Genomic DNA, 24970 nt, shown 5'->3' with positions numbered 1-24970 from the left:
CTGAGTCGGATCCCTCCCAGGATGTGCTGTCTGAATTGCATTTTCCAGCCTAGATGCCACATCAGCCCTTTGCCTTTAGTGAACTTCTCTAAACAGAGCAAGGCAACGCTGAGGGGAACATTTTGTCAATGAAACTAGGTACTGTCTATGCCCTACTCCACAGGCCAAAAGGAGACGTGGAAAAACAGAGTTGTACCGTTATATAAGAAGGTAGTGATGGTGACCAACAAAAATAAGTCCGTGACCCTACTGGAGGGCGTGGTAGAGTTCCTTGAGATTACGCTTGGAAGTAACTCCTGGTGATCTGGTGCAGAGGCAGTCTTTCACCCCTAGAGGGCAGTGTCGTCCTCCTGAGGCAGCTGCCTTGAAGTTGGCCAAAATGGTTTCCATCTCCTCAACTCAATTGATTCTTTTTTTAATTCCACTGTTTTTGAAAGGCTTTGTTGAATAAGCTTTGTTTATGAAGAAATAAATAGGTTTTACAACACAGTTGTGAGTTTTGATCACCATCCCGTTCGACGGATGTGAGATGATGGGCTTTTTGACTTCTACAATTCTAGCCCCCCGCCTCTCCCAAAAAAGCTTGTTTTAGGGTTGACCTGCACAGCTTGATAGAGGTGAATGTGTAGATTCAAGTTCTTGAGATAACTGATTAGATCTAGTATATTTTGTGATGGAAAAACGTGAGAAAAGCAGGTTATAAGCAGTATTTTTTTAAAATCTCATTTTAGTCTCATAAACTATAAAACAACACATTAACCTTAATGATACCTCAGTGATAGAGTTATGGGTAGTTTTCCATTTTTTATTCTTCTAATTTTATTTTGTTGGTGAGATTATGGATGGATTTATTTATTTTTTTTTTTCATAATCTCTGCACTCAATGTGAGACTCAAACTCATTACCCCAAGATCAAGAGTTGTTTGCTCTTCCAGCTGAGCCAGCCAGGCACCTCTGGGTAGATTTTTAAAATACAATATTTAATTTATCCTTTTAAAAAATATTTTTATATTACATATACATGAATGTCTTTTTATACTACACTTGTTCTTAGTCAAAAGGGTGAAAAGTGATGTGAATGTCTTTTTATAAAAAACATTTAACATCACAGTTGAAGCCAATTCCTTTTGATTATCTCCCCACTCCAAATGTTACAATTTACTCTTGACCTATTTAGAACTAAAAGCATTACATCCATAGGTAATAGTGTTTTCAGTGTGTTTCTTTGGTCAATGTAATTGATTTATGCTGTGTACTTTATTATACAGCTTGCTTTATTCATTCTTGGACATAATTCCATGCAAGCTCATGTAAATATACACTGTGCTTTTTAATGATGTCACATCTCTTCTATATAAAAGCAAGAAAAATGATTCAAAATTAGTCTCATTTTCCCTAAGAAAAACTTCTGAGACCTGATACTATACACTGTCTTATGTACATTAAGACATATATTTGAACATGTCTGAAGTTGGCATATATCTTTAAATCAGTACCATTCTAAAGTGCATGAAATGCAGGGGAAGAATCTCTTACTTTTTGACCCCCATGTTTCTATTTTTTACACACAAAAGCAGTATTTCTAAACACTTGCCCTTATATCATTTATATCAGCTTATTTATCTCTATAATAGTCCTCCAAGTAAAGCTGGGGACAGTTATCAGAAGCCTCATCTTACAATCACAGAAACAACACACATTTTTTCCAGTGTTGAGACTAATAAGTGACAGAGACCAGTTAAAAGTTATAAAAGCCGATTCAACCCTTTCGTCTCCTGTATGCAGAGTCCTGGAGTCAAAGTCCTCGACTTAAATCTTAACTCTGCCACTTTTTTTGCAACTTTATTGTAAAATATAGGCATAATATGTAAAAAGCTCCAGCTCGGATGGCATAGAGCAATTGCTCGATAATGAGAAGCCCTTTTTCTCCTTCTTCTCCTTCTCTTTCTTCTTTTTCTTTCCTCTTCTTCCTCTTTTTCTTCTTCTTTTTTAACATTATTACTATTATTATTATTTCCTATCTACTTAAAATGAATACAGCTTAGAGTTTTCTGACTTTTTAAAATTATTGACTCAAAGACCAAAATAGGTTGGAAAATATCTTCTGGCCCATTACAGGTTTTATTCTGATTTTACACCCCACCACTGTTTGCAAGTTTTGAGCTTTCTATCAGCAAGCAAAATGGAGCCTATGCCTTCTGGGAATATACAGTCTCAAATGGCCCAACTGGTTGGACAGCTTTGGAAAGTCATGGAAACAATCCCAAGCCACAGTGTCATCAATCCTTACAATCCCGGAGAGGTCAAAAGTTAAGGAGAACTGTTTATATCCATGAACTTAGGCTCTTGAGTAAATAAACAGAAGCTTAAATATTAGGAGGTCCACAATATATGTATAGAAACAGGACTCAGATAGTATTTGACCCTGTACTTTTTTTTCATAGAATGTCTTTCTTTTTTTTAATTTTTTTTTTTTTTAAATTTCTGAGAGAGAGAGAGACAGTGTGAGCAGGAGAGGGTCAGAGAGAGAAGGAGATACAGAATCTGAAACAGGCTATAGTCTCTGAGCTAGCTGTCAGCACAGAGCCCGATGCAGGGCTCGAACCCACGAACCATGAGATCATGACCTGTGCCGAAGTCAGATGCATAACCAACTGAGCCACCCAGGCGTCCGGACCCTGTACTTTTAAAGAAGCTCTAGTATTAATATCTATGTCTGTCTGATTTCATTAGACCAGAAGTTTTCCTCTTCTTGACTAAATCTCTACGTGCAATGTAGATAAGAATTTAAAAAGAATTTAAAGATTAATATATTAAGTTTCACTTAGTTTTATTTTTAACTCCTAAGGTACCCAGTGTCAATCAGTTTCTAATCATCTCAGAGATATTTTGTGTGTGTGTGTGTGTGTGTGTGTGTGTGTGTTGATTTTCAAACGACAGTATTCTGTACTCCATTATGCATCTTGCTTTTCCATTTAGCGTCGTCATTCACGTCTTGGGAATTATTAAAAATAAGTTTGTAAACATAGTCTCCCTCTTTTGTACGGCTGCATTGTATTTAATTGCTCAGTTTAAATTAATTTTTTAGATAGCACCTTGTTGGACATGTATAGGTTGCTTTGAGCCTTTTTCCTCCTATGACCAGTGCTATGGTAAGTGACTTTATACATAGGCCATTTTTCACGTGCACAAGTTTACCTTGATAAACTCTTGGACATGGACAGTCCAGTTCAGAGGCAGCTGCTTTTATAATTTTGATGGTAATTGCTAAATTGGCTTTCACACCAGTTGTAACAGGTTATACCATCCACGTATGACCCTGTTTCCCCACAGCCGTGCCAACACTGTGTGTTACTGAACCTTTCTCTGACCTTCTGTGTGACCCTTTTTCTTTGCTATGCTCTCACAGAGGTCAGCAGAACTGGCTACAGTTAGATCACCGAGTTCTTGACCATGATCTGCCCAAGAAACCAGGCGCAACCATTTTGCACTTCGCTGTGAGGTATGTATCAATAGAAACATCCAGCCTTCCCACCTCCCTTTGAAAAAAAAGAAAAAGAAAAGAAATTCTGGTGATCCGTTAGAGAATAGAAAAAAGAACAGACCATCAAAACATTATTATGTGAAAAAGATTCTCTCCTGTCTTAGTCTGGAGACTAAGTTGCCATAGATACCATGTAGAAGTGTTTTCTTTGAAGATAAAGGGTAGAATCACCTTCCAAAGTCCTTTGGATCAATTTAAAGCTGAAAAATAAATTGTGTTTTAGTACATAAGCTTGTTTCTGACTCAACATACCTTTAGGAGTTTTATAATTTGAAATCTGGCAAACATTTACTGTTACATGTTATGTATGGACGTTTCCTAGACCAGAAAGGATTGAGCTTTATACAATTTCACGCCTTAGTTTGAATAGAAGATAAAATGCAAACAAATGCTCATGGAAAGAATTATCTTAACAGTGCAGAAATCTGAATTCAGCTTGCAGGCAGAGAGATTGCTGAGAAGGATATAAGCAGTCCTTGACTTGTTCTCTGAGCTCTGCTTAGTTAGGAAATTTGCTTACCCGTACCTATGGGCCTCCATGAATGTCTCTCCAGAAATGGATGCATTCTACTCAAACAGTGATTTCTTAGAGCCAGCCCATGATGGGAATGTTTTTCCACATGAAATATTCAGACTCTAAGATAAATAAAATGTTATAAGAATGAACACTTGTGTTCCTGGGCCTAGTTTAAGAAATAAAACATGACCAGTTTTGCTGAAAGCCTCCTTCTGTGCATTAGCTACTCTCCTCACTACCTGAATTTAATGATAAATTTCATGATAAGATGTTTTCTTTGTCTGAAGCCAACTATGATAAAATAAGGTAAGGTAGTAGATTTCTCAGGAATCTAAATAAGCTTTCATAACGCTAAATCAATCTGAAGCAGGTTTCTATATTCTGGGCTTATGTGGGTTTTTTTTTTCTTTCTTTCTTTCTTTTTTTTCTTTTTGGATGTTGAAATATGCTTTGTTTGAGACACCTGGCTGGTTCAGTTGGTATGGCATGCAACTCTTGATCTCTGGGTCGTGAGTTCAAACCCCACGTTGGACAGTCTAGTTCAGAAGCAGTTCCTTTTATTATTTTGATAGCATACCTAAAAAAAGAAAGAAATATGTCTTGTTTTATGACATCATAGTGGAAGCTTATTTTTCTTTTTTTGGAATTTTTATACTGTGATTACCTAACAAAACCATGTTGATTTACACACTTTTTACAAAACACTTTACTTGAGTCTGCTCCATGACATCCAAAATGTGGTAAGAAGATGTCCCACCTTTTTTTAAGCATCTTGTTTTATATGAATTGATGGTGCTTGTGGATGATAGCAGCTCCTTATTCAGTAAATAATGTAATGACGACCCCCAATTTGTTTTTTGCTTTTCACTCTGCAAGCTAGCTTAGAATTTCTTTCATACCACCAGAAATCATATTTTTGAAACCCAGGAAGGAGGTCACATAAATGGTGATTTGTCCAGGAGCAGAGCTGGTGTGGAGAAATGGGTGGAAATCCTAAAGAAGAACATAGGACTTTCCTGGAAAGAGTATGAGATGAGCGCGTGTATACATGGAAATGGAGAAAAGGGCAAACACAACTACCAAGCAATAGGAAAAAACACATATTAGTAATTAAGCAGGGGTCAGAGAATAGAGGAGCTTTAATCTTGTGTCTGAGCAGTACTCCACATACGTCAATATATTTTTTTCACAAAAAATTATAGTTTCACTATAAACATTTCAAATTATATGACATTACTCTCTCTCCTCAGCCTTCCTCCCTCCGCTCTACCTCTAACCCCCTTTTATTCTTAGAGAAAAGTAAGGGTGATTGTTACTTGGTGACTTACTTTGTTTTTACCAGGAGATTTTTCCTTGTTTATGTAAAAATCCACTTTATTTCTGTGCACTTTCATCATTGAGGTGTCCAGTCTCCTATGAAGCATGTAGGCTGTTTCCAATTATGTCTATTTTAATGTGAGTTGCACTTAACATCCTTGCTTTTTTTATCTTTGCACGCACATGTAGTATTGACGCAGCATACCTCCTTAGCAAGATCCTTTTTCTTTGGAGAACTTAGCGACTACCATTTATTTAGTCACTCATTCTTGGACAGCTGATATCTGGTCTCGTTTTGGTCTCAAAATACCAGGGGAGAAAGCTCTGTCTTCCTTTCTATTCAGTCGTTCATAAGGCAGTCCTATCTTTTCGAAGCAGGTTCCTGAGATACCCAAGTAGCCTGCTACTCATTCCATGAGTTTCAGCACTTACTTGAGTGTTATCTTGAGAGTGTCCCTAATCACATGCCATTACTTCCCCTTAACCACTCTCATGTTTAAAACCCTTATCAACTTTTTAATTATTCGCTTAATTTTTCCTCCCAACAGTACAGTGAGATCATAATGGTCTTTGTTATTATTCCAATTAAGTACTTGTTATTACTGCAACTTAATTAAAGGAATGATAAGCAAAAGCACACAAAGAATTAAGTGAACTTAGGGAGGTCACTTAGTGGAATGTCGTTCTCTGGAGGTCTCAAGAAGGAGGTGATACGTACCCCTGTGAAGTCCAGCGCCTCTCAGAGGACTTCTAGCCTTCTCTTTTTCAAGAACAGAACTGTTGGTGGGTCTTACAGCCCAGTAGATACTGCCAATAACCCTCGAACCCTTGCCTGAGTTGGCTACACATTTAGTCATTGAAGAATAAAACCAAGATGGCTTTTGATTCTGTTTTGGATATTGGTCACTTACAAGAGCCTCTGGAGATACACAGGACCTTTTTTTTTTTTAAATCAAAATATAGTTGACACACAATGTGACATTAATTGCAAGCGTACAGCATAGTGATTTGACAACTCTATACATTAAGCTAGGCTCACCACAAGCGTAGCTACCCTCTGTCACCATACAGCACTGTGACAGTACCATTGACCATGTTGCTTATGTTGTACCTTTCATCCCTGTGATGTATTCATTCCATAAGTGAAAGCAGTCACTGAGGTGCAGTCACCAAATAGTTAATGAGAAAGGATTCCCTACATTGGTAGCACATTACAAGGATATGCATCAATGTTATTTTCACTGCAAACAATTAGAAATATCCAAATGCCAACAATGAAGGTAGGTTCAGTAAGTTATGGCATTCTCACAATGAACCACTGATCACTTTAGTAAAAGAGATTAGATTTTTTTAAGTACATTGCATTCCAGTACTTCCCCAGAGAGAGAGGGGGGCACATATCTGAATCGTCCTAGGAATTTCTCAGACTGTACAATCACACCCCTCCAACCCCTAAATCCCCCACATTCTGGCCCGGATTCCGATACGATGTGCTAAAGATGGTGAATACGGTCTTGTTCAAGTTGGTGTGACAAATGAAGAGAGATTGGGATACAAAATAGTTTTGCAGCGTGCTATAAAATATAGGAAACTATCAATTTTTAAAAAATTGTAGCGTTTATGAAAAAGAAAAATACCCTTTTGCTTTCAAGTTTTCTCTACTGAAATGTAGCATTCACCAGGCACTGGGCTAAATATTTGACGTACATCATCTCACTGAGTCCTAAGCTAAACATTGGGGTCCGGCCTTTGGGGAGGGAAGTGTGGGGGAGAGGGTGACTTTCTCTTGGTTAATTTCTCCCAGGAAGCAGGGAGCAGCTCAAAACACGTGCTGCTTCTGCATGGAAGGAAGAAAACATTGAAGGTGAGGGCACTTAGATTTCCCTTTATGAACTTCAGGATTACACATTTGTCTTTTCTTTAGTTATGAAAGCTCCATGATACATGCTAAATACATGTGTGCCACATGGGTGTATAGACGCCCCCATAGTTTATTTATGCACCATAATTCATTGAACCAGTTCTCTATTTCCATGTGAGTCCAAACTCCCCTAGGTTGCAGGGGGACTTCCCCAGGCCTGGGGTTCGTTATTTGCTGCTGTAAATTATCTTCTGCAAACACATGGGCCTCTTTGGTAATCCAGCCCAGATGTGAGCATTTGAAAAGCTTGATAGTGAGTGAGCACACAAGCATTTAAATCAGAGCAGGGACTTGGCGTGACCTCATTGGAAAAGCTCCCATCCCCTCTGGGGAGGGCAGGCGGAGGTGGCTCAGGCTGGTACCACCCAGCTCCACACAAAGCAGCATCTCAGGGTCCTGCACTCCCTGATTCTTGGACAACTTCTTGCTTCCCCCTCACCCCCTCCCTTTCTGGTCTTCCCTCTTCTCCCTGCTTTTCCTCCTCCTCTTTCCAGGTCACCTCTGCTATGCCCCAGGACTGTAACTGGCCACTCAGAGGTAACCCTTAAACTGTTGTCTGTGACACTCAGGGCTGAGAACTCACTGTGTTCATTGGAGAGGAGCAGTAGAAATGTGGGGGATGGAAGGGAAACTGCTACCTTTCTGTCAAGGTTGCTGAAAACATGGAGCCTTTCAAAGGCTTTCTCAGGCTTTCGGCACCCCCCCGGCCTGGTTCTGGGATACTCAGCCTTTAAGTAAGAGTTAATTAAACTTGGGGCACCTGGTGGCTCAGTCGGTTAAGCGTCTGACTTCGGCCCAGGTTGTGATCTCATCATTCCTAGGATGAGCCCCGGGTCTGGCTCTGTGCTGACAGCTCAGAGCCTGGAGCCTACTTCAGATTCTGTCTCCCTCTCTCTCTGCCCCTCCCCCGCTCATGCTCTGCCTCCTTCTCTCTCTCAGCAATAAATAAGCATTTAAAAAAGAGATTTTTTTTTTTTTAAAGAGAGTTAAATTCAAGGAAGCATCATGACTGTAACCTGTGGGTCCCCATCATTCCACCTGATTTTTTTTTTAAGAAAGCCGAAAATGTATATGGAATCTAACACAACAGGTTTAAGAAAAAAGAGAGAGAGACTTGAAAGAAGAGATTTGTTGCTATGGAAAGACACCCCCAATATATTCAAGCAGACTCCAAAACAATATGTGCAACATGATTGCACTTATGTAAAATATATAAGTAGGGGAAAAGAGTAAGATGTTAACAGTAATTAATCTCTGGGTAGAATGGTTATGGGAGCGATTTTTTTTTTTTTGCCTTTTCGCTCATCTCTCTCTCTATTTTCCTACAGTGAACACATTACTTAAGTACCTTTTTTTAAATGTAAGCATTATGATTGATAAAAGAGAAGTTAGAAAGTTTGTGAGTGGCTAGCCCTGCGTTATTTTAAAGCTTTCAAAGAGCAGGTAACTTACAGTAAGGAGAGGACAGCAAAGTTTATCTCCTCAAGGAGAAATGGGATCAAAAGCCCAGAGGGATAGCTGACTCTTCCTAGTGTGGGCCCAGCACAGGTTCTGTGAGCAGATGTGTGGGGTCAGCCCATGCTCTGGGCCACCCACCACACTCCCATCTGAGCGTGCAGTATCCCAGAACCTGGAGAATATGACTGTTAGTTGCCTTAATGTTGACCGTGACCTCCTAAGTGGCATATCCCATTCTTGAATCTCCAGGCACTTGGTTAGAGGCCTCTATCTGTGAAGATCCAACATCCTAATTCACAGGAGAGGTCCAGAAAGACACAGAACCCTTCAAAACTCGTGCTCAATCTCAATTGCAGTTTCTTACAGGATTGTATTTCTCAGTGTGCTTTCCAATCAAATGTCAGACATCGTTTGTGGGAATCAGCTCACTGTCCTCTGTAATCTGTCCTCAGGGTGACATCGAAAAAGTAGAAAGAAAGAATGAGTAAGCTGACTTGTGCAAAGAGCTGTAGGGTGCAGAAGTTAAAGCTTGGCCTTCAGCACAGAGTTTCTTAATAGCAGCACTATCGACATTTACGGCAGGTAATTCTTTGTCATGGGCAGTTGTGCTGGATTGTAGGATGTTTGCAGTGTCCCAGGCTTCCGCTAACTAGATGCCAGCATGCCCTCCAAGCCCAGGTAATCCAAAAAATGTCTTCAGCATTGCCGGATGCACCCCAGTCCACCCAATGAAAGCCAGTGCTTCGGCATCAGTCCTGGGTTTGAATCCCAACCCTTCCATTTATTAATTCTGTGGCATTTGGCCCCCTCTATGGGCCTATTTTTCTCATCTCTAAAATGGACCTTGTTGGAAGATTAAACCTGCAGATATATTAGGTGGGCCCTCAGTAAATGTTAATGATTTTTATGATATAAGTGACAGAGCCTGGTGAATGGGTGAAAAAAAATGCCATGATGTGATATACAGTCTTGGAATGTGGAAGGTTTGCGACTGTCGGGCTTAGGTCGCTTTTGCTCTGGGTGGAGGGTCTCATCGCTTGGTGTTCAGTGTTCACTGTGCCCAGCTGACCCCACCGCATCTATCTTACCTCTCCTGCCTCCTTCTCCAAGCCTGTGTCCCTACCTTCTTCATGGAGGACAGGGGCAGGCCAGTTTGCAGTTTGGAAGGGAAGAAGCAAGCTCTTGGATACTTCAGGTTGCCTGGGGCTGAAGACTTCCTCCCCTTTCGGACAGGTCACAGCAAGGGCCTTACCCCCCCTGGGCCTCCAGCCCTTCCCCGTGCTACTCAGGAAAAGCCACAGCAGAGAAGCACCAGGGCAGGTTCCTACAGGCTTCCCCGGAGGGCCCTCTCTGGTTCCCCTAGAGAAATTCACAAGTGAAGGAGCGTCTTCCTGGCGGGGAGCACATTGTGGAAGCGAACAGCGCTTTCCTTGGGGAATTCTCCCAGACTGCACCCCTCCCAGAGATGAAAGGAGCATCTGAGACTCCCACAAGCCCTGCATAATAGCTTGGAGAAAGTGCAGTACGTCTTAAATTACTCTGCTGTCTTCAGCATGTGTTACAAAGCAAGACGATGATGTTGCAGGGTCATTATACGCACTAAGCAGAGATCTCCTTGCTCAGAATGTGGATTGGGATCTGATAGGAATCTCCTTAGGCCCGCGGCCACAGTGAGTGCCTGAAGTTACCCACAGTGAAGGACTGAAACCCAGAAGGAGGCCCCTCGCTGGATGCCAGTCACAAGCTCAGCGTTGTTCAAAATGCAAAGTAATTGAGCCATTCTTGCCTGATTCACCATCTTTGAAGATATCACTGAGACATAAGGAACGCCCTGCAAGACAAAATATGCTCAGTTGGAGAGAACAAGTTGTGACTGGTCAGAAGGACTGTTGTTTCACAGCATTTTCCTATTCTGGGTTAAAATGGACACTTTGAGAGCATTTTGTTTCCTTGAGAGAAAGAACTTAGGAAAGATACCTGCTATAGTTTTAAAAGGCTCCCAACTCAGTCAAGGCCTTTCATTATGGCCCCATCAGTGGAGAAGTTATAATAGTTCAGTAATAATCACACCACTCATTGACTGCTGAACAGCATACCACCCATCATGTTGAGCACATTGACAACATCTCATTTCTCTGGTATGTGGGCAAGTAAGGAAAGTGAGCGCTGAGAGCCCAGGTGGCTGGTTCAAGGCCCCAGGACAAGGCTCAAAGTAGTCTCTTCCCAACATCATGGTGTTGTCTTTTGATCTCTGTGAATAAATGACCCAACAGGAAGATATTGGCCACCTACATGTAAGTGACTGTTGATGAATGGCCCATTCCAGGCAATTCTCGTGCTCTGCTTTTTGCCATGCATGTGTAGTCATTGGACAGGCTTGCCTCACCCACCACCAGCCGTCTTTATCCCATCACTGAAGTGTGATGTTCTGTTATCACTGATGAATGGCTAGGTGAACACCTGTCCCATCAAGAAGGAACAAAGACCCCCTATTAGCGGGAGCCCACACATTAGAGACCAAACCTCTCCGAGCAAATAGCTCAAGCAAATTCACCTCTCGAAAAATTGTAGTTACTAAGCTGTATGAGGTTTGTCTCTAAAACATATACCCAGTCAAAAAGCCTGAGTTCACTTCGAGGCTGAAAATGTAACCACAGGTTTCAACCTCACAAAATCTTGGTGAAATCATTCAAAGTAACTGTTCAAAGAAATCAAACAGTTCAAATCATTGAATCAACTGTTCAAATCATTCAAAGAAAACAGTAGCCTTTTGCCAAAAAGGAGCTGAAACAAAAGGTCTTTATTTTATGCGTCTGGGAGAGTTTGCTTTATTTCATTAAGAAGCCAGATATTTTGTTTTTACTTCATGATACTTGCTGGGAGGTGTGTGGCAGAGCCATTCTCCCATATCTCCAAAAGATATGCACTTTTCATATACTCCATAAATATGAAGTCATTGCAGTGGCCCCCTTGGGGGAAGAGATAGGATTCTGGATGGAGAGGGCGAGGGCAGGTAATCAGATGCCTAGGAAGAAAGGTAGAAGGTAACAGGGCAAGTCGCCAGAAAGTAGTGGGAAACAAGATAGGGACCTGTTGACTAGAACTAGGGTACAGTTAGGGGCTTAGGCTTCAGAAACAAGGTGAACTCAGTTTCTGATATAAAGCTATCTGTGCAGAGTTGGACAAGCCACAAGCTGATTTGGTGCCGAGCCACCCAGCTCCCTGCATGTGGTTTCTTAAATTCATGAAAATTAGCAAGAGGCCTGGCCTTATCCCCCCTGCCTAGAATGCCTTTCCTCCCTTCGCTACCTGGTGAACTCATGCATTCTTTAAGACTCAGCTCAATTGTCCAAGGGGACATTTAGTGTCCTGTGACACTTAGTGCTCCGGATTTCAGCTTGGCAGCCGTCTGACTCATAAGCTGAGTTAATTGTATCCCTCCTTTGGCCCCCATGGCATTGTATGCATGTTACATTTCATTGTGATTGTTATTGTAGGAAAGTATTATATCACAGTGGATTGGAATGTGAACTTTGAAGTCTGACAGGCCTTACTTTGAATCATGGCTCCACCACTTCCTACCTGTATGGCTTGGGGAAGATGACTTTAATCTCCATCTCTCAGTTTCCTCATCTGTAAAATGGGCTCACCACTTGCTACCAATGGCATCCAGTTGTACTTAAGGTTAAATGAGATAATTCTTGAGAATGAAATGAAACGATGCATGGAAAGCACTGAGCTTTAGCACTGAGCTAAAGCAGAAGGAGGAGCTCAGGATACAGTAGCTGTGATACCTGCCAGCCAGAAACCTACAGCCATTGACAGGGATAAAAGTCCCTGTAGAAGCAAAGAAAGCAGGAAACTGCTGCCACCACCACTTAGTTGAACTGGAAGTTCCCTCAGGATGCAGCCATTGAGTTAACTGGGCTGGAAGGAAGAGAAATCAACCCAAGAGGGGCTCCTAATGTGGGATAAGGAAGGGACAAACCATTACAGTGAGTCCTTCAGAGGGAGTGACAGAGAAACAGTGGAGACAGAGGGTGGCACTGAGCAAAGATGCCCAGGCAGAGAAAGAAGAGCAAGTAGACACCAGGAGCTGATGGGGCAGAAGGAAGCGAGTCACTGCCCTGATGGGCACCAAACAAGGGGGCCCCTGAGGCCAGCTGCTGCTGCCTCTTACAGAGCTGGGGTCTTAGACTCAAAGCTTGAGTCACTTCCCCCTGGGCCACAAAGCATCACATTCCAGAATGTGGGTTTTTATTAACAATTGTTAATATGTATTGAGTGTTTTCCATATATTATCTCCTTTAATCCTTTTTCAAAACCCTCAAAACCGTGAGATAAGTGTAATCATGACACCCATTTTAGAAAAGACACAAAGAAGCTAATGAACCTGCCCAAGGCCACACAGCTAATAAGTGATGGGGGAGGGACTCCCTCTCTAGATCTTTCAGATTCCAAAGCCTTCCCCCCCCACATTCCCCTCCCCCCTCGTCTTTGTCCTTTGCTTTCTTCCCTCACAAGCCCAGCAGTCATCAGTCTTCATTAATCTCACTTATGAGATAAACCCTTGTTAGTGAAAATATAAAAGGATTTATTCTCTTTCTGGAACTCCCCTTGATGATTCAACATTAGAGATGGAATTTTTCAAATGATTTTGCCATCTCAGTGATTAAAGCATGCATGGCCCTTTCCAGGTTCATGTATTTATCCAACATTCTGTCATTGTCGGGGTGGGGGGGTGGAAAGGAGGGGGAAATGCCCAGCACCGGTCATGAGGTCACGAAGGTGCAAAAGCTAAGGTCAGGCTCACCATGCCACTTTAGTCCTGGTTGATCTGCACTCCCCCCAATCGGAGGGCAAGTTCCTCTTCCCAGACCGAGCTGTGAGCTGTCTAGGGGCATTAATTCTCCTCATGCATTATTCATCAAACGAGACTCCAACCCTTGAGAAAAACTCTGGGCGTCTGCAGGCCTGCTGCCCCTCCCCCTCTGCCCCTCCCTCCACACCCCCAGAGGGCAGGCTTCACTGGCCAGCCTCATCAGTACAGGATTTTGAAAACAGAGGGGTAGGGAAGGACCCCCTCCACTTCTTACAGGGGCTGTCCGAACTCTCCTTAGAGCAGGGACCTCCAATCTGTGGCCTCACACACTGAATGAGCTCAGGCCCCGGAAAGGGGTAGGCCTAGAATACTCTGATTTGCATGAAAAAAGTCCAAGGTTAAGTGCGACAGAGGGCTTGGCTTCCAGCCAAGAGAAAACCCTGGCCTGGAAGGAAGACAGGGAAGGAGCAGAGTCTGATTGCAATTTGCCTGGTGGATGAGGGTGAGGTGGGCATGGGGCTCTCACACCCCCCTCAAGCCTGAAGACCAGAGCAGCCCTCTCAGTTCCATTATATAGTTCTTCGTCAGCCCACTTCTACTTGCAACCTTCAAAGCTCACCTGGGCTTAGTTCTGAAGCTGCCTGAGGGATTATGAGCTCCCAGGACACGTGTCGAAGAGTGAGCAACACAGATAAATCTGGGTTCGCAGTTGGATACCATTTTGGATTTCTCTTGAATTTGCCGTCCAGCACATAAAAACTTTCTGTTAAGAGATTTTATGTGCATATATGGCTACATTCATTTGCATATATGAGTACATGCCTGTATATATACATACGTGTTACAGATTTCTTTTAAAAGAAAAAAAAAGCACAACCATTTCCTAGCTCCTCAAAATCCTCTGCACTTTGGGGGACGCTAAAATCATGCTGAGAGAAGGAAAGAAATCTGAAGAAATGCTTCTATACTGTTTTCCAGGTTTTACATTGAGAGCATATCGTTTTTAAAGGATAAAACCACCGTGGAGCTTTTTTTCCTGAATGCAAAGTCCTGTGTACACAAGGTAAGGCGCCCTATTTGTTATTTTTCAGTGAATGACTGTGAATGACTCCAGACGGGCTGGAGTTGGGGGAAGAAATGGTATTGCCTATATTTGCATGTTCAAACAAAGAAAAATGAGCATTATCTTTCAATGGTATTTCCTACGCTGCCATAAGAAATTTTAAAAAAGTAACAAAAGGCTGCTCTTCTCAAATTCAGAGTGAGAAAGACAGCTATATGCAGGGGAATCCTGCTCCCAGACAATCACCACTACGTTAAATGCAGCTAATCCCCCACACAGAATAACCCAGAATGACACAGAGATGGATCAGTCAGATTGTGACTGAAACCTCAAAAAAAAGTCAGGCTTTTTGAAATACAATGTACCCTTCATCTATCAGAATTTGAAACCCATCTTATTTAGGGGCCTTGTTCAGAACCACGTGTTTTAAAGCAGTTTCTCTTTTATCTGTGGTGAGGGCTGCGTGTTTTGCTTTATTGTTTTCTATCTTATCTAATCTAATCTTTGGAGGACACATTGCTTTTGTGAAATTCAGCACACATGACTTGCTAGAAAAAATGATCCCTTGCTTGTTTGTTGCACCTGTGTCAAATTGCTGTAAAACATTCTCAAGATGTTATCACCTTGCAGACTATCACTGCTTTCAAGGCCTCCACTCTGGCCAGAGCAGGGGGCCTAGGAACCCAGAGATGCTCATCTGGAGCCTAGCTTCTCCTTCCCAGGTTGTAGTGTCAGTGTTCAGGAAGTCCATGCCCGCTTCCGGGCCGGGGCAGCCCTTTCTGTCCCTATACATCACCCTAAATCTGAGCGGTGGCCCAGGGCAGCTGGATGGTGCCTCGCCTAGAAAGACAAGGGGGCAGGCTGTATATGGCTTAGGGTACACTTCCCTTGGACCTCCAGAATGTTAAGTGTGTCTCACTGCACACCTATAGCTTTAAATGCTTGAAGACTCAGTACAGGCAGAGTTTTTGTTGGATTAAAAAAAAAAACCAGATTAATTGAGAAATAATTGAATGTGCATATTTAAAGTGTACAGTTTTGTAAGTCTTAACATATATAATAGCCACCAGCTGATCACCAAAATCAATAGAGTGAATAGACCCAGTAACTACATACCTGCTTTTTTTCACAATAGGTTACATTTTCTAGAGGTGTGTATAGATGGAATCATACAGTAGATAATCTTACTTGTCTTCTTTCAATAAGCATAACTATTTTGAGATTCATCTCTGTTGTTCCATGTGTCAGTAAGCCATTCCTTTTTATTGCTCGAGTATTCCACTATATGTAGGTACCTTAAATTGTTTTTCATTTCCCCTGTGGGTTTTTTCTTTTTCACTTTTTAAATTGATGTATAACAGTAACATTATGAAGTAAAATAAGACGTTTTGATACATTATATACTGCTAAATGATGCACTCACCTGTTGATGGATATTTGGGTTGTACTATTTGGGGGACTATTACAAATAAAAGTGCTATGAACGTTCATGTACAAATTATTGTATATACACATACTTTCTTTTTTCTTGAGTAAATACCTGGGAGCAGAATGGCTAGATCACATGGTAGATATGCTTAACTTTTTAAGGTACTGCCAATCTGTTTACCGAAGTGGTTTGCAAAAATCAGTTGTCGATATGTCCATGAGTTTACTTCTGGACTCTGTGTTTTGTTTGGTTGATTTATTTGTCAGCCTTTATGCCCATGACGTGCTGTTTTGATGACTATAGCTTTATTGCATCTTGAAATCAGAACAAACTCTAGCATGGTTCTTTTTCAAAGTTGTTTATTCTCTTTCTGACATTCCCATATGAATTTTAGAATCAGCTTGACAATTTCTAAAAACAACAAAACTAAATAAAAAACATCTTAGTCTTCCATATTACTGGATACAATTGTAAGTGGTACCTTTTTATTTCAATTTCTGAATGTTCATCACTAAGTATATAGAAATGCATTTGGTTTTGTATATCGCTCTTGAATCCTGCAACCCCTCTAAGCTCACTTATCCTTTTTGGTAGCTTTTTTTTGTAGATTCCATCAGATTTTCTTTGTAGATGATCATGGCATCTGCTTAGGTCTACTTCTTCCTTTCTAGTCTGCATGCTCCTTTATTAGTTGTCAAATTTATGGGCATAGTTGTTCATCATATTTCCTTATTGCCCTTTGTACATGTGCAGTCTGTAATGTTGTTACCTCTTTTGATCCTGTTATTAATAATTCTTCCCCTTTCTTTGGGCTTAATTTTCTCTCCCTATTCTAGCCACTTAAGATAGAAGCTGAGATCACTGTTTAAGGATGTTCTTTTCTAATATAGGCATTTAGTATATAAAATTTCCCCTTAAGTACTGATTTTGTAGTATCCCACCAATTCTGATATGTTGCGTTTTCATTTTTATCGCTTCAAAATATTTCTAAATTCCTCCTTCATATATCTTCATTAGCCTCTTGTTATTTAGAAGAGTGCATCTTGGTTTCCAAATACTTACTTGGCTATTTTTAGAGATCTTTCTGTTATTTACTTCTAGCATAATCCCGCTGTGGTCAGAGAGCACACTTTGTAGAAATTAAATCCTTTTAAATTTATTGAGACTTGTTTTATGGCCCAGAATATGCTCCATCTTGGTAAATTAACCACGTACTCTGGGAAGAATGTGTATTCTGCTGTCGCTCAGTGGAATGTTCTATCAATTCTACCACTGTTTTCAATTATGAGGTGTATTGGTATAGCTTTCTTTAGGTATCTTGTGACTGATTTTTTAATGCATTTTGGCAATCTCTGTATTTTAACTGCTTATGTATACTGTTTACATTTAATGTGATTTTTGACTTGGTTAAGTTTAAGTCTGTCATCTTCCTATTTGTTTCTGTTTGTCCCATCTGTTATTTTTTTTTCCTTTCTCTGCCTTCTATTGGATTTATTGTGTATTGTATGATTCTATTTTATCTCTTTTATTGGATTATTAGCTATAATTCTTTGTTATTTCCATAGCTGCTTTAGGGTTTATAGTATACATCTGTAACTTATTACATCTACCTTGAAGTGATATTGTACCATTTCACATGTAGCACAAGAACCTTACAATAGTGTGTTTCTGTCTCTCCCCTATGAGCCTTTATGCAATCAGGGCCATAGATTTTACTTTTTGATATATTATAGATGCACATGATGTTGTTTTTGTGTAAACATTTGATACTTCTGCCTGCTTTTTTTAAAAATATTTTTTATTTATTTCTAGGAGAGAGAGAGAGAGACAGCGTGAGCAGGGGAGGGTCAGAGAGAGAGGGAGACACAGACTCTAAAATAGGCTCCAGGCTCTGAGCTGTCAGTCAGCACAGAGCCTGACGCGGGGCTCGAACCCACGAACCGCGAGATCATGACCTAAGCGAAAGTCGGACGCTTAACCGACTAAGCCACCCAGGCGCCCCATGCCTGCTTTTAAAATTGTCTTTTTATCACTGCTTTTGATTATGAGGTGCTATGGTATAACTTTCTTTGTGTTTCTTGTTTTTGGTGTTTATTGAGCATCTTGGATTTGTGAGTTTATAGTTTTCATCAATTTTGGAAATATCTCAGTCATTTTTTTCTTCAAATATTTTTCTGTTCCCATCCATACTTCCTTTGCAAATTCCAGTTACACATATGCTGGGTGACTGGAAGTTATCCCACAGTCCAGTGATGCTATTTTCTGTTCATTTAGTAATATTTGTGTGTGTACTTTAGTTTGGATAGTTTCTAATGCATTGTCTTCAATTTTATGTCTCCTCTTTTGCATCTAATCTGCCTTTGGTCTCATCCATATATTGAGTTTTTATCTTTAGAAGTTTGATTTGGAAGTTTTTTGTATTTTGCATATGACCCCTTTGAAATATGAGATACAGTTATAGTAATTGTTTTAATGCCTTTTTCTGCTTATTCTAAGATCTGTGTCAGTTCTGGTAGGTTTTGACTGATTCATTTTTCTCCTCATTATGGGGCATGTTTTCCTGCCCATTTCATGCATATTTCACTTGCTTGATAATATTTTAGTGGATGCTGAACATTGTTTCATTTAACTTTTTGTGTGCTTTATATTTTTATACTCCTATAAATATTTTTGACATTTGTTTTGGGATAAAATGTAATTACTTAGATCTTTTCGGGGGGGGGAGGGTTGTTGTTGTTGTTTTCCAAGTCTTAGTTTTATGATTTGTTAGGCTGGCTTAGAGCAGTGTTCATTCTAAAAGTAATTTATTACTTTTTAGAATTATTTTCCATTACTGAGGCAAGACCTTCCTAAGTACTCTACTCAATGTCCTATGAATTATGTGGTTTTTCTGTGGGAACCAGTCCTGTGAGAAAACCAGGTACCCCTCCCTTTCATCCTCTTGGATAATTCTTTCCCGAACCTTGGACAGTCTCCTTCCATGTATGCAACCATCACTACTTTGCATATCTTCAGGATTCTGTCTGTGCAGCTCTCCTTTCTTTGGCATTCTGTTCTGCAAATTCTATCCATTTTGCTCTCCCCAGTCTCTCACCTCTGTCTCCTCAACTCAGAGAATCTACCATACTCCATCTGTGTAACACCTTCACAGCCTAGAAACATTCTCATGGCAGTAAGTGGGGGCGGTCAGGGGTTTACCTCATTCAAGGTTTACTGTCCTTTGTTGCCTTTTATTCAGTGTTTTGAAAAATTTTGTTTCATATTTCATTGGGTGTTTTTTTAGATTTTTTTTTTCAGGTGAGAAGGTAAATCCAGTTCCTGCTAATCCATCTTGGTTAAAAATTGATGTATTCAAGTCAGAGTTTTTGGCTAATTCTGTGGGGAAAGTAAAATGTCTTCAACACTAAAGACTTTATTAGAGCCTCTCTTTGTTGAGACTTGAGCTTCCTGAAGAACTCTAAGAGTTGACTGATAAGTACTTATGTAGCAAATACAGCATTTACTGAGTCAGGAAAAAACATTTCATAAACCACAGTTGGTCATCAACTCCTATGTGGAAAATACAATTGCCCCTTGTATTTATTACCTCCTAGCTGGCCATGGTCCAATGAAACAGACTTCTTGATTGCTTCTTTACCCTGTTGCTATGTAAAGAAAGATATGATGTAAATTTTAGCTCATGATATTTCTCTTGTAGCTTTGTACGCTAAATCCCCTTGGTCTTCAGGAAGTAGTGAAAAATAGAGTTCTTTTAAATTCTTCTCCATCTTGTAAATGTCCATTCTTGAGATTTCCTTTCTAAATGGGAGTGTTTTGTCACTTGTCAAAGAATTTAGGACTTTTATAAAAGATAATCTTGTAAGGCACTATATGACCTATGAATATTATTGCAATAATTTTTTTTTAAAACTGAGTAGTAAGAATTTAGAGTTGGATATTTTCTATCTAAGTAATATACAGATGGCTACTAAGAAACAATCCCAAGAGATGTTACAGGAACCAGTAAGTGACAACAGGATCAGGTAGCTATGTGCTGAAGCAGCTTTTAAGTAATTTCTTAAGACATGATAATTTAAGAATATTGCCCATAAGGAATATCATCTAAATATGGACGGTGGGGTAAATAAGTTTTAGGAGACATAGTCTCAGCTATAGAACACATGTAGGTGGATTACAGATTGGTGACAGTCACTGACATGGTAACAGCTGTTAATTCGGGGCTCAGTGCTGGATAGGGGAGTGTATGGAGCTTCCTTCCGCACTATGCTGATGTGTTCAGCACCCCTAATCACCCCCTACACACACTTCTTCCTCCCTGCCAGATAGCTCTCCCCTTCTGCCACCTCCTTCTTTTCAGTGGGGACAGAAACATACAGGTAGAAAAAGAGAGCTCTTTTTGCAAATGTTAACAAAGCCATAGCATCTTGGTTGCATGCTTGGTTAGCAAGAAATATGACTTGTGATGAAGTTTCATACAGTTGCTGAGCTCTGCATAGCTATGTATATATGGATTTTATCTTTTAAAAATTCACCGCTGTGAGTATGTCCTTTGAAACAGTGGGTGGCTCCCAGTGGGTTTGTAAATATTATTGCCCATACTGCATAGCAAAGAAGCCATTGGTAGCTTTGTGTTGGAAGAAATATCGGGCTTCATTTTTGAGTTGGGGTATCCTGGGAGAGCCTGAAAAAAAGGATAGAGATTTCTCACTTTTGTTTACTCCAAAGCAAGTCCTCATATACACAGTGTGGTACAAATTGGGAATTCAATAAATTGTTATTGACCAGCTCAATAAATGAATGGATGTTGATGATGATGAATGCTTGTTTCCCAAGAAGTCAAACAAAACAGCATGTCTTTTGTATCATTTGATTAATTTTAACTATGAATATATATAAATTTAGTGAGAAATTAAACACCTAAAATCCTAAAAAATGTGTTTTCCAGGTATTACTGAATAATACATAGCAATGCTATGGTACCTCTAAATACAATTTTCAGTGAAAAATGAGTAAGAATGATTCTAAAGGGAGAAAATTTAATGTACAGGCTGATATTTTATTTTAAAAAGTCAAAAGCCTCTTCTTTAGTCATTGTAGATATCAATTAAATGTCAATAGTAATCTTAGAGAAAACCAAGTCTGATCGACTTCAGTTATTAAGCCATTGATATATAAGCCAAAGTCAACCATGGCTAGAACTGAGTACATAAAAGAGTGTTATTTAGCAGTTATCTATTGGATGCCTGCTACCTGCCAGCACTGTTTGAGGCTGTTTATAACTGGAAATGCTCTGAGGATTTCTTCTTTTTTAAATCCCAATTTAAGCATCAGTGAAAATGATATTTGTTCTCTGAAAAAAAAATCTACATTAGCAATAGTTATGACAATAACTTAGCTTAATGTTTGCCTGTCCTTATGGAGCCATTCAGTTGGTTAGGTATTTCTGTTTTCTGTCTGGCATGACCTGTTGTAATTTGCAAAATGAGAAAATACATTAAAAATCATGCCCTTGTGTTCGCTCTTGACAATGAATTGTAACTCTAAGGAAAAGCTCAAGGCTAGAGCTACCTCTGAAACATGCCAGCTGTGTGATCTTTGCATTGCTGAGCCATTTTTTTCTCATTTCAAAATGATCTGGTGAGATTGGGGCAGAATTTCTCACTGTGTGACCTTTGACTACTTTTATAAGATTTACAACAAACGCTCATTTCTAATGAGCAAACTCTTGCCTTCTTGCCCCTCTCCTGATCACAGATTCAGAATTGAGGAGGGAGCTAGAAATCAGCCTTTTCAACAAGATTCTCTGGTGATTCTCCTGAGCACATTAGCTGAAGAACCACTGGGTTTTCTGTATGTTAAACATGCAGAATGGTTAAATATGGGTTGGAACTGGCTTTGAGGGATATGAATCAAGGTCCATAGAGGACTCTAGAAAGATGTCTTTTCATTTTTCCTCTTGTTTCCTGGCAATTAAACAGAAAAAGGCATTTCATCTTAAGAATAGGAGAGCATAGCAAGGTATGAAATTGCTTTCCAGGTCTGAGACTACTTGGAAGGAAGTAAATGTCTGCAGAGCCCTTTCTGTACATGTTTTGTGTGTCAGTACTGTGCTAAAGGGTACACATTTCACTGCATTTGATTCTCACGATAGCCCATGAAGAAGAAAACGTGTGATCATCTTTTAGACATAAAAGAACAGCAGCACGGGCAGGTTAAGTAGTTTGCTGAATATCACAGAGCTCGTAGGTGGGCAGAGTGTCCTTGGAAAGTTATACTAGCAAGAGACCCTCGCCCATATAAGCACCTCTCATTTGTTTGGGCTTTTCTTTGGTCATCGCTCCAGGGAAATACAAGTATCCTCGATAAATCAGAACTCGGGCTGTTGTTACAGAGCAGGCAGGCCAGAGCCACTAATGAGTACTGAATACATAGATGCTTACTCTGTATATTCCGTCCTTTACATCTCACTCCAAAACTTATCTACATTCTGTTGTTGTCTCCCCATTTTACAAGTGGGAATACTGAGGTAGAGAGGTTGAATAACGTGCACAAGGTCACATAGTTAGTAGCAGAGGAGCCAAGACTCATCACAGGCAGCGTAATGCCAGTCTGTGACTTTAACCATTACACCTACCGCTTCCAGATGGCGGGCGGACATCTGTCTGCTCCCCATGGTGGAGGCATATCGGTGTCATCTGGAAAGCTCCCTCCTTCCCTTATTCTAGACTTTGTTGTACCTGCTCGTGCTCTTAGCCCAGGATGGTTAACAGGTGCCTCTGGACGCTAGGAACCACATGGCTCCACAGGTTGGGCTGGGGGACACAGCATCATATCCTTTCCTAACTGCACAAGCACTCATGTAGGAACAGAACCTCTCAGAAAGTTACAAATGGGCCGTGTGGGTCAAGCGCTCCCCAGGAGAGCACTGTCGTCTGAGCTGTCGGTCAGGTGAGGGCTCTTGAACCTGTTTGGCTTCCTCGGTGAGAATGCAGAGGGGCACACCTCGCCTTTGCAAAACAACCACCTGTGCCAGGTGGTGATGATGTGGAAATGCCGAAACTGAGACTGGGGAGGGCTGGGAACCCTTGGCGTGTGGGCAGTGGCCCACCTTGGACACCCTGTTGCCCGCTGGAGAAGGCTCAATGCACAAACTGTGGGTTTGGCCCCCGTTGTCATTTGTGGAGTCCTCCTTGACCATATCCATTTAGTACTCGATCAACATTTGTCACCACCAACCCCTTTCTTCAAATCAGTGATTTGAGGACATGCTTAGAAAATTCAGATAGTATTGGCCACCTTGTCTCTTTCGCTGTGTATAAAATTTTTATAATAAAGAAAAGGCAGGAAAAGGCAATGCAAGTGGGGTTTAGGAGGTGCTCTCTGGTAGAGATCATGCCCTGGGGTGGGGAGAAGGAAGGAGAGGAGGGCAGGCTGACGTCAAAGAGAGCTCCCGAGCAGAAGGCATTGATCCGTTCCATTCATTAGCTCATTTAATCCTGACAACAACCAGTACTATTTATTATTGCTCTAACAAATGAGGAAATGGAAACATAATTAAGTTAAATAATTTGGCCATGGTTAAATAGGTCGTTAGCAGTGGGGTAATCATTAGGCAGCCTGGCTCCAGAAACCATAGTATGTATCATTCAGTCAGTCGGTCAGTCAGTCAGTAAAAATGTATTGCATTCTTATTAAGGGCCATTATTTCTGATTAGTGCTGCATTATTATCGCACCAGCACCTTACCATGGCCTGTCCTAAATCTTAAGGATTCTTTCCTTTGTATGTTTGTGTGTAGACGTGTATTGTGTTTATTTTAAAGGCAATATATATGATGCTACTTTCAAGAATATAGTATTTCTGAAAGATGCCAGGGGCCTTGGAAAGACTGAGCACACCCAGAATTCATTGATGCTTCTTGTTACTCCTTTATAATAATATAAAAAGCAATGTCACGCATTTCCTAGCTCTGCAATATAAGGAATCTCACAGAGAATTTGGATTTTTTTTTAAAGATTTATTTGGAGGCTGATGAAACAAATTTTATTGTGCTAACTTTAGATATGTGATGTATCTTTCTCTTAGGCTTTTTCTGTATTGAGAGGGTTTTGTTTTTGAAAGGTATTTTTTTTAATGTTTTATTTATTTTTGAGAGAGACAGAGTGCTAACAGGGGAGGGGCAGAGAGAGTGGGAGACACAGAATCTTAAGCAGGCTCCAGGCTCTGAACTGTACACAGAGCCCAATGTAGGGCTGGAACTCCCCAACTACGAGATCATGACCTGGGCTGAAGTCGGACATTTAACCGATTGAGTCACCCAGGCACCCCAGAATTAGGATTTTGTAATCACACACACACACACACACACACACACACACACACACACACACACACACACACGCGAATGCTATAGTTTAAATATACAGCTGAAGAATCTCTCTCATGATCATGAGCTACTTTCTTACCAAAAAGATTTTAAGAAACTTTGAGTATTAGACCACCTTCTTGGAAATTCACCACATGCCTTGAGTATGATCAAGACTTCAGGAAGTTCTTTAATACACAAATGTGTGATTTTGTTTAACCCAATATTGTCCAAACCTACTTGCATTAAATTTTTTCTTTCAAGCTACACTTACGAAATTGTCGCTGTGAATATGTACTATACCATTAAATAATAAGGCAAAAAGTGACAAGCTTCCTGGGGATTAGCTTACACTAGATCTGACCACAGATAAAAACCTGGTCTATTCTGATTCTTTAAGCAAAACATCTTTGGAGTCAGTCAAGAGATGTTGACCTGGGTACGAAGCCAGTTAGGACTTCCTTTGCTCCAGGCTGAGCAGGAGTAGATGCCATACCAAAAAGGAGGAGAAATTGGCTCAGTAATGCCTTAATAG

At 40.6% G+C, this 24970-nt stretch overlaps 1 protein-coding gene across 1 annotated transcript in view; it reads left to right on the top strand.

Annotated features, from left to right (window-relative positions):
* FRMD4B (FERM domain containing 4B) overlaps positions 1–24970 on the top strand; it is a 122827-nt gene that overhangs the window by 11381 nt on the left and 86476 nt on the right. The window contains exons 4-5 of the mRNA XM_077770613.1: positions 3410–3502; positions 14558–14642. Coding sequence (XP_077626739.1) covers positions 3410–3502; positions 14558–14642 — 178 coding nt within the window. The remainder of the gene's footprint in view (positions 1–3409; positions 3503–14557; positions 14643–24970) is intronic.

The sequence above is a fragment of the Crocuta crocuta genome, unplaced genomic scaffold (genome assembly GCF_008692635.1).
Source record: "Crocuta crocuta isolate KB4526 unplaced genomic scaffold, BGI_CrCroc_1.0 scaffold126, whole genome shotgun sequence".
Lineage (NCBI taxonomy): Eukaryota > Metazoa > Chordata > Mammalia > Carnivora > Hyaenidae > Crocuta > Crocuta crocuta.
This window is presented reverse-complemented; position numbering and strand designations above follow the sequence as displayed.